This window comes from Sturnira hondurensis, unplaced genomic scaffold (assembly GCF_014824575.4).
Source record: "Sturnira hondurensis isolate 20B ecotype Veracruz unplaced genomic scaffold, ASM1482457v3 Scaffold0018337, whole genome shotgun sequence".
NCBI lineage: Eukaryota > Metazoa > Chordata > Mammalia > Chiroptera > Phyllostomidae > Sturnira > Sturnira hondurensis.
In genome coordinates, this window is record NW_028090968.1 from 3,693,950 (window position 1) to 3,708,573 (window position 14,624).

At 38.1% G+C, this 14,624-nt stretch overlaps 1 protein-coding gene across 2 annotated transcripts in view; it reads left to right on the top strand.

The window, feature by feature from the left end:
* The window catches only part of GRIN2A (glutamate ionotropic receptor NMDA type subunit 2A), a 370,947-nt gene that overhangs the window by 258,329 nt on the left and 97,994 nt on the right, over window positions 1-14,624 (top strand). For both annotated transcript variants that reach the window (XM_037069016.1, XM_037069017.1), the window contains one exon: window positions 2,861-2,975. In XM_037069016.1, coding sequence (XP_036924911.1) covers window positions 2,861-2,975 — 115 coding nt within the window. The remainder of the gene's footprint in view (window positions 1-2,860; window positions 2,976-14,624) is intronic.

The window sequence follows — 14,624 nt, forward strand, 5'->3', positions numbered from 1 at the left end:
AGAATGGAAGGGCAGATAAAGTGCTTCTCAGACAAGATCAAATTCAAGGAGTTCATCATCACCAAGCCCTTATTATATGAAATGTTAAAGGGACTTATCTAAGAAAAAGAAGATAAAAAATAGGAACAGTGAAAGGACAGCAAACTCACAGTTATTAACAGCCACACCTAAAACAAAAGCAAACCAAGAGGACAGCTAGATCAGGAGTGGAACCATAGAAATGAAGATCACATGGAGGGTTAGGAACAGGGGAGTGGGAGGAGGAGAAGGGGGGAGAAGGTACAGAAAATAGCATAGATGGTAGGTAGAAAATAGATGGGGGGAGGGCAAGAATAGTAGGGGAAATATAGAATCTAAAGAACTTGAGACACATGGACATAAACTAAAGGAGGGAAAGGTGGGGGAGGGGGTGTGTAGGGTGGAGGGGAATGAAGGGAGGAATAGACAACTGTAATGGTATAATCAATAAAATATATTTAAAAAATTCCCCAGGAATCTCTCCCTAAATCCCTTAGGCTGAGTTACAGGCCCTTCCTCTATGTTCTCATAGTCCATCAGTACACAAGGGGCATTCTAGTATTATCATTATTTATGTGTCTATGCCACTGAATTGTAAGAATGAGGGTAAAAGAGCAGGGAGGAACTGTGTTTTTTTTATTTCTGTATCCATAGGACTCACCATTAGTCCTGTTACATAATAGACATTCAGTAAATAGTTGTGGAATCAATAAGTTATCTTACTAGGAAATGATCTGAGATACCTCAAATGCACCAAATAGAATAGTAATCACTCTTTGCTTCTTTTGGAATAACAGTGTTTTGTGTTAAAAACAGTATTTTTGTTTAAAATAAAAAGTATTTGCATAAAATTTGGAGACTACAAAGACACAAAATAAAAGAAGTGCCTGTAATCCTTCCATGCATAAACAAGCCTTATCTTTATTTTCTTTTTGGCTTGTTTAACATTAAATACTGTGCCTTTTCTTTATGCCATTAACTTGTCTTTAAAAGCATGATTTTTAATGACCCAAATAGTGCATTGAATGAATAGACGATAGTTGTTCTTTGACTTTAGCCTAGTTTCTTCTAGGCTAAACTGATTAACTGATTCTCCCCACACACAACACAGTCAATTTTTCTGCAGTATGGCAGCCCAGGCACAAATATGTGACCAGTTAGGCCAATTCCTCTTTTTGAAATTTTTCTGCAGTCTAATATTCCTCTTTCATAGTTTACTTCTTCAGCTGACTTTAGTGTCAAAGGAATATAAAGCAAGAAAATGCTATGACTTTGAGATACCATGTCTTTCTGGGAAGGTTTTGAATGCTTCAATCCAACACACTATTTATTTATTAAGTTTCTGCTGGGTGGTACATTTTCTTGGAGGTCTTCAACAATATCATATTCTTCTCAAGCTGCTAAGGAAGCTTGAGAAGGATATGGACCCCTGGGGATTCCCTACCCAAATCCTGAGAGGTGAACTCTGACTTGCCTTCCCATCTGAGTCTAACCTGACTACAGGCAAGGTGACTTTGAGGAGTGGTAGACGTCAGAGCACTGTAAGACAGATGTCACCTGTGTTGAGAATGCCTATGCCAAGAGCTGACTGCAGAGATATTATATAAGGCAGATACTGAGGCATTGTCCTTGATACCTATCTTTTTTCCCCTCACATTTAATTAATCACTAATTACCTGCTAAATATTTCTTCACTTGGCCCTCTTTGTTGCTGCTCCTATTCTTATGTCTCTTCCTTCAAGGCCACAACAGGACCAAAGCTAATGTCACCTCTCATGTGGATAATAAGAACATAGTAACAAAGGCCTCGGTATCCACTCTGGTTTCCCCTAAACCTATTCTCTACACAGCCTTCAAGCCATGTTATACAAGAAAAGTCTGATTATATCATCTCCCTAATTAAAACCTTCATTGTCTTCCATTACTTTAAAATGAGATGGAACTCCTTAACGTGGCCTGAAAAACTTTGCATCGTCTGCTCCTACCCACCATCTCAGTCGCACCACGTCCTACATTTCCCTGTGTCTCTCTGCTTCACCCCCACTGGGGCACTCAGTCCCCCATATGTACCACCACAGGGCTTTTGCCCAGGCTGTCCCCTTTGCCTGGAGCATGTTATGTCTCTTGCTACCTAGTTAAAGCTGACTCGTCCTGCGGGGCACGCTGCACATCCTTACAGAGGTCTTGCCTGATGACCGTTGTTTCACTTTTTCTCAGCACACCCACCTCAATATTGCAGCATGTGTCCTAGGTCTATAATTAATCAATTAATGCCTGGACTCTCCCTTACACTATAAGCTTCTTGAGGAGAGGGATTGTATCTGTTTCCTTATTTATCTCCAACTGAGATAAATAAGGCATGAGTCCTGGCAGGTAGCAAATGTTCAATGAGTTGACTGAATAGTGAATGGATGGGAAATAATTTCTTTAAAGTTGTATATCATGTAGTTTATGAGTTTATGTGTTTCCTTTAGGGAAGCTTGTTAAAACATAATAGAACATGTGTTCAGATCCTCCTGTAAGAAGGTCATTTGAACAAGGGTGTAACAGTCTGACAGGACAGAAAGGTTCTATCCCACATGCTAAGTGTAATCAATTACTAAAGCCCGTACAGGATTGGAGATTCTGAGAATGAGTACAGGCTCATGAAAAAGAGTGCTTGGTCAGCTAGCAGGGCCTGCATGTATGCTAATACTTCCATAGGTAGAGGCTGCATGAAATGAGCGATGGCATTGTACATTTACACTTTTTCGGTGTTTACATTGATGGTGGCATCCACTCATTTGTTTGACTCCCCTTTGACTCTTCCCTAAAAACTGCCTTTCTTTCTTCCTCTTTCTAGATTTATGGTAAATGTGACATGGGATGGCAAAGACTTGTCCTTCACTGAGGAAGGCTATCAAGTGCACCCCAGGCTAGTAGTGATTGTGCTGAACAAGGACCGAGAATGGGAAAAGGTGAGTGTCCTGCTGTGTGCTGAACGCAGGGGAGGGATGAAAGCCTGGGCACAAAGGACTCAAATTACTTCTTTTCCCAGATCATTTCCTATTGAATTGCTCTAGATCCCATTCCATGCCTAGGGGCAGAGCCTTCTTGGAACAAGGCAGACAAATATTGTCAGGTGTGATTGGGATGCTTTTCCCAGGTACACTGTAGTAATCACGTGCTGCTCTCTATGCCAGGTTCTCAAATCTCAGGAGGAAGGGTCCTTGAAGGACTTAGGATAATTTCAAAACAATGGAGTTTTGTTTACATAATTGCAGTAGCAGATGTTGACAATATAACAGTTATCATACCATTTTGCCTAAACCTCATAATTGGGTACCATGTTTACACATTTAGCCATATGGACAAAGCCCTGTATTTTCATTTACTTAGTCATTACTTTAAATCAACTAATTTCTGAAATTTAAGTGTGCCACTTCTATAAAGCATAGGTTGGAGATGGAGGTTATATTTCTTATAAAGCACATTTTCTAGTACATACCTATTAACTATAAAAAAAATGTCTTTGCAGAAAAAAATTACCTCATGTACCACACAAGCCATATCCCAAGACAGAGAGGGGAGACCTCACAGGAACTTATAGATGATAGCACGCATACAATGACAATAGCTGTCCCAGCAGCACTCTCTCCTCCCCCATAATTGAACTCTCAAATTCGTCACCACAATATCACATAAAGGGAGAAATAAAAGAAATCAAAAAGGGAGTCTGTATTGTTATCTTGTCTTTTCTTGACAAGCAATGCATGGCCTCCAAACTGCTTCAGCAGCTTGAGATTTATCTTCACTTTGCATATTACATGGATACCTGAGAAACCCCAGGGGACTGGGAAGATACTGGATGCAGTGTGGGTACCATATTTAATTAACTAGGGTCAAAAGAAAAAACTGTGCAACAGAAGCATTGACTTCGGCAGGGTTGGGGTTAATTTGACGGATTCCCAGACCAGAATGATGAAGTGGTGAAAGACTTTTGTGCTCCATCCAACAGTGAGAAAACATACATTCCTCCTAGTGCACTTGGAAAATTCACCAACTAGACTAATTCTGGAGCATACAACAAGTTGGAATGTATTTTAAAAGACTGAAATAATGCAGAATGCATTTTTCTGCCACATAGCATTAAAATAAAAATGAACAACAAAAATATTTCTAGAAAATCAGCAGATGTTGAGAAGTTAGGTAACACACTTCTAAATAACTGATGGGTCAAAGAAGAATTCAGAAAGACATTATAAAGTATTTTGAATGGAATGACAATAAAAACATGATATCAAGAATAAAGTTGATGATGTGCTAAGAGGGAAATTCATAGCTTTAAATGCTTACAATTAAAAAAAAAAAACAAGAAAAATGTAAAGTTAGCAATTTATATTAAGAAGTGAGAAAAGAAGAACAAAGTAAATCTAAATGAAGTAGAAGGGAGAAAATAATACACATAAAAATAAAAATCAACAAAATAGAACACAGTATAGAGAGGAGATTGACAAAGCCAAAAGCTGGTTCTTTGAAAAGATTGGGGAGGAGGCAGTAAATGCTGACAACTGTACTTGAACAATAAACTAATTTTTTTAAAAAATGACATGACTCTTAAGGGACCTAGAAGAATTTAAGCCCAGCTTATCCACATGTTTTTTGATCACACAATTAAATACTCTTAACATTTTTAAAAGAAACTAGATCCAGCCCTGGCTGGGTAGCTCAGTTGCTTAGAGCATTGTCCTGATATGCCAAGGTTGCAGGTTTGATCCCCAGTTAGGGCATATATAAGAATCAATCAATGAATGTCTCTCTGTTCCTTCCTCTTCTCTAAAATTAATAAATAGCCCTGGCTGGTGCAGCTCAGTGGATTGAGCGCGGGCCTGCGAACCAGAGGATCACGGTTCGATTCCCAGTCAGGGCACATGCCTGGGTTGCAGACTGGTTCCCTGCAGGCCAACTCCCAGCAGGGGATGCACGAAAGGCAACCATACATTGATGTTTCTCTCCCTCTGCTTCCCATCTAAAGATAGATAAATAAATAAATAAAATCTTTAAAAATAATAATAATAATAATAAAATAATAAAAAATATAAAAAATAAAATTAATAAATAAATTTTTTTAATTAAAAAAGGAAAATTTATAATTCCTAGCAAAAATGATCATACAAAAATATACAAATACTAATAACCAAAACTCAAAGTACAAGAGGGGATATCACCAGAAACATTACAGATCCTATAGACATTAAAATTATTTTTAAAATTATGAAAAATGTATGCCATCAAATTTGACAATGTAAATAAAAGGGGAAAATTACTTGAAATCCCACAATATTCCAAAACTGACACAAAAAGAAATAGACAATCTAAACATCTCTAAACTTACTAAGAAATTTAATTCATAACTAAAAATCTCTCCATTTAAACAAGAAAAACCTCTGGTCTAGATGGCTTCATTGTGAGATCTACCAGACATTTAAAAAAAGAATAACACCAATCTACACAGAGGTTTTCAACACATTCCAACAGTATAGTATGATTGTACTGGATTACAATTCCAGTAATCATAAATCAATAGTATATTAGAAAAAGATAATACACTGTGGATAAGTGGGGTTTATCCTAGGAATGCAAGATTGGTGAAGCAGAATTCTATATGGTCATCCCAATAGATGCAGAAAAAACATTTGACAAAGTTAGATATCTATTCATGAAAAAGAAGGTAGATTTCTCAATCTGATGAAGGTTATCTGTGAAAACCAATCCTATGAACCAGCATATTGTATGATAATATAATGAAAATATATTCACAAATGTACATTCAAATTATTTTGATGAATAACTATGACAATGGGGGAAGGAAAGTCTTTTTAACAAATGGTATTAGATCAACAGGATATCTGTAAAGAGAAAAAATAAACTTTGACCTCACACTATATACAAAATAACTTAAAATAAATGTAAAAGATAAAACTATAAAGTCTATAGAAGAAATTACGGAAGGATATTTTTGTGATCTGAGAAAGCAGAATGCAAAGGACATTAAACACACAGTAAAAGTGATAAATTAGTCTCCATCAAAATTTGAAACTTTTGCCTGTGTATAGAGATTGCTAGAAAATGGAAAAAGTAAGCCACAAACAGGGAAAATTATTTTAAAAATATATATAAGAAAGGACTCATTCAGAATACATAAAGAACAACTGTAAGTCAATAATGAAAAAAAAAGGGCAACTAAAATTGAGAAATTGACTTAAGCATGAAAACATCCTTTAACAGCATTGTCATCAGTGACATACCACTTTATACATACTAAATGGATACAGTGAAAAGAAGGACAAGTGTTGGTAAGGATATGGAACTACTGAAAATCTTACATATTTCTAGTGAGAATGTAAAGCTACAGCCATGGTGGGCAAGTGTTTGGGAGTTTCTTATAAAGTTAAATGTACATAAACCTTATGATCCAACAATTTCACTCTAAGGTATTTACTGGAAAGAAATATAAACATACATCCCAAAGTAATATTTGTATAAGAATATTCATTGCAACTTTATTCATAATAGCAAAACATCAAAAAGAACTCATATGTCCATCAATAAGGAAATGGATAAATAAGTTATAGTATATTCATAAAATGGAATGCTCCTCATTAATAAGGAATGAACTAGTCATTCCCGCACAATGTGGGTGAATTTCAAAACCATTATGTTGAATAAAAGAATCCAGACACAGAAGATTATACTGTATGGTTTCACTTCTGTGAAGTTCAAGGAGAGGCAACACTAGTCTGTGGGATTAGATATCAAAATAATGGCTGCTTTTGTGGAGGTGGGTCATCGATAGCAAAAGGACACAGGCAACTTTCTAGATTGATGGCAATGTTCCTTATCTTGAATATTTGTCCAAATGCATCAACCTAACACACAAGATATGTTTATTTTATTGCATGTAATTTTACCTTAATTAAAAAAAATTGAAACCCTTCAAATTGAGATATCCAGTACAATTAACTACCAATGTTTACTGAGTTTCGAGTTTGACTCCCAGTAATGAATACTGACTGTACTAGCCATTGTTCAGTGAACATCTACTCTTATTTTCCTTTAGGTGATACACCCAAGGACTGAGTGACAACTTTGTTTATTCATCCATTCAACAAATATTTATTCAGTACCCTTTCTGTGTAGGGCACTATTCTTGTGGTTTGGAATCTATTAGTGAGGAAGAAAGACAAAAATTATTTCTGCACTCCTGTAAGTTAGGTTCGTGTGTGTGTGGAGGGAGGTGAAGTGGAATCCTGTATACTTTTGTGGTGCTTGAGGGAAGCGCTGAATTCTAGTTAATTGTTCCTTGTTACCTCCTCTCTTCCCTCTTATATACCCTGTGGCTCACCATACCACCATACAGCGGGTTCCTTTATGCATATGGGACTCTGAGTATTTTTTTTTGTCTGTAATTCTTTCCTGTATCCTCCAGTTTTTTTACCCATCCTTCAGGTTCTGATTTTTCTTTCATCTTACATATGCAAAGCCAAAATACAGGTTATCTTTTTCTTATCCTTAATAGGAGGTAGAGAGCTTGAGCATTTCTGCCTATGTTGTTGAGTTTGGGGTTATTTTTCAACCTTTCAGAGTGACACAATGTAAGGACCACTTTTGGAGCTATAAAATCATTCTCTCTGGATGGATATACCAGCCCCGGGTCTGGCTTGGCTCATACCCGTAAATTTTGTGTGCTGCCTTTGGACCTATTTTACTTGCCCATGAGCCTCTTTACAGGGAGCCAACTGCAAGGCAAGTGATAACATTTTGTAAGAGTAGGCTGCCATTGATATCCTCCATTACCAGATACAGAAAATGCCCTTTTAATATTTTGCGTGCCCTTCTTCAAATTCCTGTTACGATATAGTAATTTCTCAAAAAGGCAGCTTGGGGAGTTGATGCTGAGTTGAGCTTAGATTGTACAAATGCTTCCTGTAGCTGGTCTATTCTCTTGGCACTCAGGAGATTCAGTGTTTCAGAAATAACTCCTTGTGCTTCTGTCCTGAAGAAAGAGGAAGCCAGTGGAGCAGGTAAATACCAGTCATGTTTTCCTTAAATCTGTGCCCTGAGTGGCACACATTGGTACAGCAGGTCAGCAGAGGGGAAGGTCTGCAGAAGGGGAGATCGGTTATTCTGGGATTCAGAGGCAATTTCTTTTTATCTCTGAGGTCACCCTGTGGCGTCACTATGAGCAGCAGTATGTAACGAGGGTGTCTTGCTAATTGTGACAAGCCCATAGAAGGGATTTGTTTTCTGCTAGGCCTTTATGTGCAGCTGGTGTGGGTTATTGCAATGCTCTGCACAGTGCCTGCCTGTGTTCAGCAGACAGAGAACTCAGTTTTGAGCAGGATTTCTCTTGCGAACTGGGGCTTCTCTGCCTGTTGTCTCTCTTTTTCTTCAATGGTTTTGCTCTGCCTTGGCGTTTGGTGGGTCCAGCACTTCCAAGAGATGCTTGAAAACAATACCAGGATGCCAGCCAATTGTCATTCCAGGTCTGTGCAACCAGTATCCTTGTTTGCCAGCTCTGTGGCCAGCATTCCAGCAGGCACCAGGGCTGCTGCTGGATGAGTAGGAAACAATTCCTCTCCTCAAGTATCCCGTAACTGAGCCACCTCTGGGGAAAGGGGTAAACATGACTTGGTAAGTTGGGGAAATCTGAATGAGGGCAGGGGCATTGGCATTGTTCCTCGAGTGATAGATTGGATTTCTTCAAGCCAGATCAATTTTTTATTAACTACCTGAAAAATGATTTGGAAATAATTCTATTTATCATTTTAGGTTTATACTAGCTTTGAAATAAAAAATGTGTATGTGTATGTACTTTATATATCTATATATACACATACAGACAGGCTAGCTTTAAAAGAAATACATATTTAGATTTAAGGAAATATACTTAAAAATTTTTAAATACTTTTACTGATTTTAATGAGAGAGAGGGAGAAATATCAGTGTGAGAGAGAAACATAGATTGGTTGCCTCCCATATGGGCCCTGACTGAGGATTGAACCTGCAACCTAGGTGTGTGCTCTGATCAGGAATGGAACCCCCAATCTTGGTGTATGGGAGAATGCTCTAACCAACTGAGCCACACTAGCCAGAGTGAGAAATATTTTTAAAAGCAGTTTAGAAATTTTGACTCCAAGCATAAAATAGGAAAAAACTATAAATATTAAAGAAAAATAACTCTCTTGTTTTCTGGAGAAGTGCTAATTAAAGATGATAAAGATGCCCCAGAAGACATAAGTTAGACCCATAATTGTGTCTTCCTGAACAAAGTGTCCCATTCCCTTTGCTCTGATGTGTCTGTTTCCTCTTCATTCTCATCACTCTGCATTCTCATTGGGGCCATTTATCTCAGTTGCCCTTCACACTGTGATCCCTCCCTCCAGCCCAGATCTCCTGACCTCCAGACTTGCCTGCAGAACATGCCCATGTGAATAGTCCACCAACCTCTAACTTCATCTTGTCCAAAGTCAAAGTCATTACTTTCCTCTAACAAACATAGCTATTTTCCTGTGTCCCAGCACAGAAAGCTTTATTTTTGTCCTCTCAGTGTCCCCCAGGCCCTCATATTCAGTTGTCAGCTGCTCATGCATGGCATGTCCTGATGTTCCTATCCCTTTGAATATTTTTTCCCTCTTACCAAGGACAACCCTTTCCATTGGTTCTACATTTGAATAATCCAAAGTGGGTTCAGTCCTTTCCATTTCATTTCTAACTCCTAAGAGTGTAAACAGCTTACATTATGATTATTTGCTTGCATATTCATCTTCACTTAGACTAGAGGCCCGTCAGCAATAGGTCTGTTGCTTTCATGTTTCTTGAGCTCTACTACCAGACTTTGTTTCGGGTGCATGGAAGGTCCTCTGTACAATCTGCTGGTAATGATGACTTCACTCACCACTCATTAAGAGCTACTCTATACCAAGAACTATGCTAGAATTTCACATTCATAATTTAATGAAGTCATTTCAACAACTCATCTAAAGTCAGTATTCTTATCCCAGCTTCATAAATGGAAATTCAGGTCTAAAGAGGCTAATGATCATCTTCAGATCCCTCAGCTAGTATGTGATGGAAACAGATGTGAAAAGAGGTCTCCCTGACCCCAAAGGCTACATTCCTAATTGCTATATCATCGCTGTAGTAGAAAAAGCATAGTTTAAAGGAGAAATTAAGGTAGTTCCATCTACCCTCACAATGAAATCTACCTCCTTCTTTTCACTAGGTACAGCAGATTTTACCCAAACCCAACTAATTGGAACTTGGGTTATAAGTATTTATCACATCCCATAGGCCCTGTCTTTTTTGGTGGACAGAGCAGTTCCATCTTTGAATTTATCTCATTAAAGAAAAGAAGTGTATCATGTCCTTAGTTTCTTATGTGTTATGAAGTAGATGGCAGTTTAAAGCATTCCTATAAGAAATATGATAAAGGGTATCTTAGAGAAGCTATGTTTGGTCTCTGGTGTGTATAGGTCTGACTCTGGCATATCAGTGCATTATCAGATCTAGCTAGGCTTTCACCATCAATGGCGTGTGCCTGGATACCTGATGTGATTTCTCATTATAGAATGCTCAACTACTTCCCTTCTACATCATTGTATTTTAACTACCCCTCCATGACTCTCCTACCATATTTAACTCAGAATAACCAAGCGAGTCTCCAGAATACGTGAGAATGTGCCAGGGACTTCAAGTGTGTGTGTTCATTGGTGTGTAATTTCAGTCATCTGGAAAAATATTCATCCTGCTAAAGGATTGATGTATTTGTGCAAACATTGTACTTGGCTTCCACACACACATTCCAGTGATTATGTAAAAGAAAAATGGAGGAAAATTATAACTGAGACCAGTAAGTGACAATTGGTAGAACATTTGTGTGGGCTGCTGAAAAGAACATGCATTAGGGTGTCCAAACTTTTGGCATCTCTGGGTCATAGTGGAAGAAGAAGAGGTGTCTTGGGCTACACATTAAATTACAAACACTAAAACTGACGAGCAAAAAAAATTTTAAGTAAATTTTTGATTTTGTGTTCAGCCTCATTCATAGCCATCCTGGGCCCCATGCAGCCTGCAGGCTGAGAGTTGGACATTCTTGGACATATTCTTCGTGTGGATACAAACATATTATAGCTTCTGCTATGTGCTCACTCTGCTTAAAAAACAATGGTAACCTATTGATGAGGGCATGAATTCTGGCTATGAGGGATAGAATACTGTTTGTTTGCCTTTAGATTTTCACTTTTTCCTTTACCATTGTATCTCTGGTGCTCAACTGCTGAGACTCAATATTTGTAGAATGGATCTGAGAATGAGTGGAAACATCTTTTATGAACATCCCCAAATTGGAAACATCATTTAGTGTGGTCTTTCTGTCAGTGCAGTCCATTGGGCTTCCTGGATCAGAGTCCATGGAAAAGATATAAAGACCTTAGCCCTGCCTTAGATCTAGAGAGTAATCGTTTCTGACTCTGCTTTTTCATAAGCTCCCCTTGTGGTTCTCGTGTCAATTAAAGATGTAGCGCTACTGCTTTAGGGCATAGATTTATTCCTTGTAACCCTGACAGAATGGTTTCATTTAGGTCATTCTAGTTATGAAGTGTTCTTTCTTTTTAGTCTTTATACCTTTTTCCTGTGCAATGCACTACTTAGTAGCAATGCTTAAGAGAAATGATATGGGAGAAAAGCAAATGAGGAAATTGGAGTCTTTTCACACCTTGAATGAGACAGTAACAATGCTAAATAAAAGACTGTTTATGGATATAGTTTAAGGCCTGTCGTGTGGTGAGTCCTGAATAAGTATTGAATTATTAAATGATTTTAACAGTTAAATCTGTCCCCAATAAATAGAGTATGTTGAATTATGAACATATGACTCTTATTTATTCATATATTTATTCCATTAAACAAAATTTTCTGAGTACCTACTATATGCAATTTATTGTACAGGATGACAGTAAGACTTGGACCAGCCTTTAATATACTCAGAGTCTAACAGAGCAGTAGGAAATACTCATAAATATAAGAGTGTGAAATGTGCCACAAAAGATGTTCTGATAAAACTGTCTGGCATTTAGAGAAGAGATATATTAAATGTAGGGAGAAGGATCAAGAGCATCTATACACAGGGCTTTTCATTTGAAAAAGTTCTCAGAGAAGAAGCATGATCTGGACTTCTAAACATGTGTAGGAAGACCATTCCGTGCAGGAAGAACATCGAAGGCCAAAGTCCAGAGGCAAGAATGTTCAAGGCCCATCTGAGGAAAGGTTTAGTGTGTTTGAAACACAGCTTGTGTGTTTGGAATGAGCCTCACCCTTCTATAATCTCCCCTCAGAGTGTGAGTGGGACCATGAGTCTTGTTGAGGTATGCCTTCAAGTAACTATGTTAGATAGCAAAAAAAGGTTTTTGGTTGACTTCATATTCATCAAAAGGAAGGTTATCAGGGTGAGCCTAACATGATTCTTTTAAAAGTAGAGGAATTTTTGCAACTAATAGCAGAAAAAGGAGTCAGAGAAATTTGAGAATGAGAAGGATTTGAGGATTGAGAGGGTCACATGACAAGGAATGTGGATAGCCACAGGAGCTGCGTTTCATCCCTGGCCAACAGCCAACAGTGAAATGAGGACTTCAGTCCTACAGCCTCAAGGAACTGAACTCAGCCAACAACTTGAACGAGTTTGGAAGTCAGTTCTTCTCAGACTCTCCAGCTATGAGCCCAGCCTGGCTGATGCCTTGATTTTGGCATTGTGAGACCCTGAGCAGACAGCCCAGCTGAGCCCTGCTGAACCATGAGATCACAAAGAGGTGTTGTTTCAAGTAACTTAATTTGAGGTAGCCTGTTACATGACAATATAAAATGAATACAGATTGTTCTAAGGGAAATTATGGGCATGAAGGACCATGCTGGAGTTGGAATTACAAACTACAGCACTTTATTCAATAATCTTTCGGGCACTGTAGAAAAAGGTTGAGATGAGAGAACCACATACAAATAATAATAGTTTTTGAAAACCCTTCCCCTGACTGTCCCCTCTCCCCTTCCCTCTGGCTATTGCTAGATTATTCTTAACTTCAGGGTTTTCAGGAACTAAAGGACACATGGACAAAAAACAAGGGGGAGGGTAGAAGCAAGGGAGGGAGGCGGGGAGTAGTTGGGAGAAAATGCAGACAACTATAATTGAACAACAATAAAGTAATTAAATAATAATAATAGTAATAGCTAACATTTCTCTGGTATTGATGATATACCATGCAGGGTGCTAAGCATTCAAATAAATAAACCCATGTAATCCTCACATGAACACTGTATTAAGGATACTACAAATGTAGGCAATGAGGCCTGGGGGATTCAATAACTTCTGTTTTACAAATGTAGGCAATGAGGCCTGGGGGATTCAATAAGTTGCTCAGGGTCACGGAGCTAGGAAGTTGCAAAGCCAGGATCTATGAACCCCTTAACCCAGACTTCTTCTTTAGAAATAAAATGGCAATTGGTGTGAATCTTTGGAAAAATTTCTAAGGGGCTATTTAAGTTGCTCAGGNCATTTCTCTGGTATTGATGATATACCATGCAGGGTGCTAAGCATTCAAATAAATAAACCCATCTAATCCTCACATGAACACTGTATTAAGGATACTACAAATGTAGGCGATGAGGCCTGGGGGATTCAATAACTTCTGTTTTACAAATGTAGGCAATGAGGCCTGGGGGATTCAATAACTTGCTCAGGGTCACGGAGCTAGGAAGTTGCAAAGCCAGGATATATGAACCCCTTAAACCAGACTTCTTCTTTAGAAATAAAATGGCAATTGGTGTGAATCTTTGGAAAAATTTCTAAGGGGCTATTTAAGTTGCTCAGGTTAAAGGGAATGTAGGTGTGAACAAGAACAGCAGCAGCAGGATCTGAGAGAAATTTCAAAAACAGAATTGAAAGCAGATGGCATTCACTGGATAGTTTGCTGAGAGATTTGTGACAGAGAGGAGTCAGATTTTTTTTTTTTATTTCAGGCATAGGTCTGTGCTTAGGCATTTTTGGATTGAGCATTTCCAGAAGAAATTTGCCATTCCTATAAATGACATTGCTCATCTCTCTTTCCTCCCTCTCTTTCTCTTCTCTTCCTCTGTTTTCCTTTTCTTCTCCCAAATCCACATTTAAAGTCAAGTGTCCTTTTGTAAAATGGGTTTGGTAATGCCACTTTCTTAGCAGAGTCTGTGTGAAATTTAATTTGTTTTCTTACATAACGATCACTAACTTTCTCAAATTATGTGAGCAATAGACAGGGAAAGTTAAGCCATTACAAAAGAGTGAGATTATCATCCAGAGTCATACATAATGACTATTTTTAATACCCACACAGGACACAACATGTTCGGTTACAATGGGAAAAATATAGTAAATCTCTAGCAAATTAACACATCAAACTGAAATAAATGGTGTCATTTCCTTGTGCATGTGTGTGTGTTTCTGTCTAGCATTTTTAAAAAGATTTTATTTATTTATACTTAGAGGGAAGGGAAGGAGAGAAGGAGAGAAATATCAATGTATGGTTGCCTCTCGTGAATCC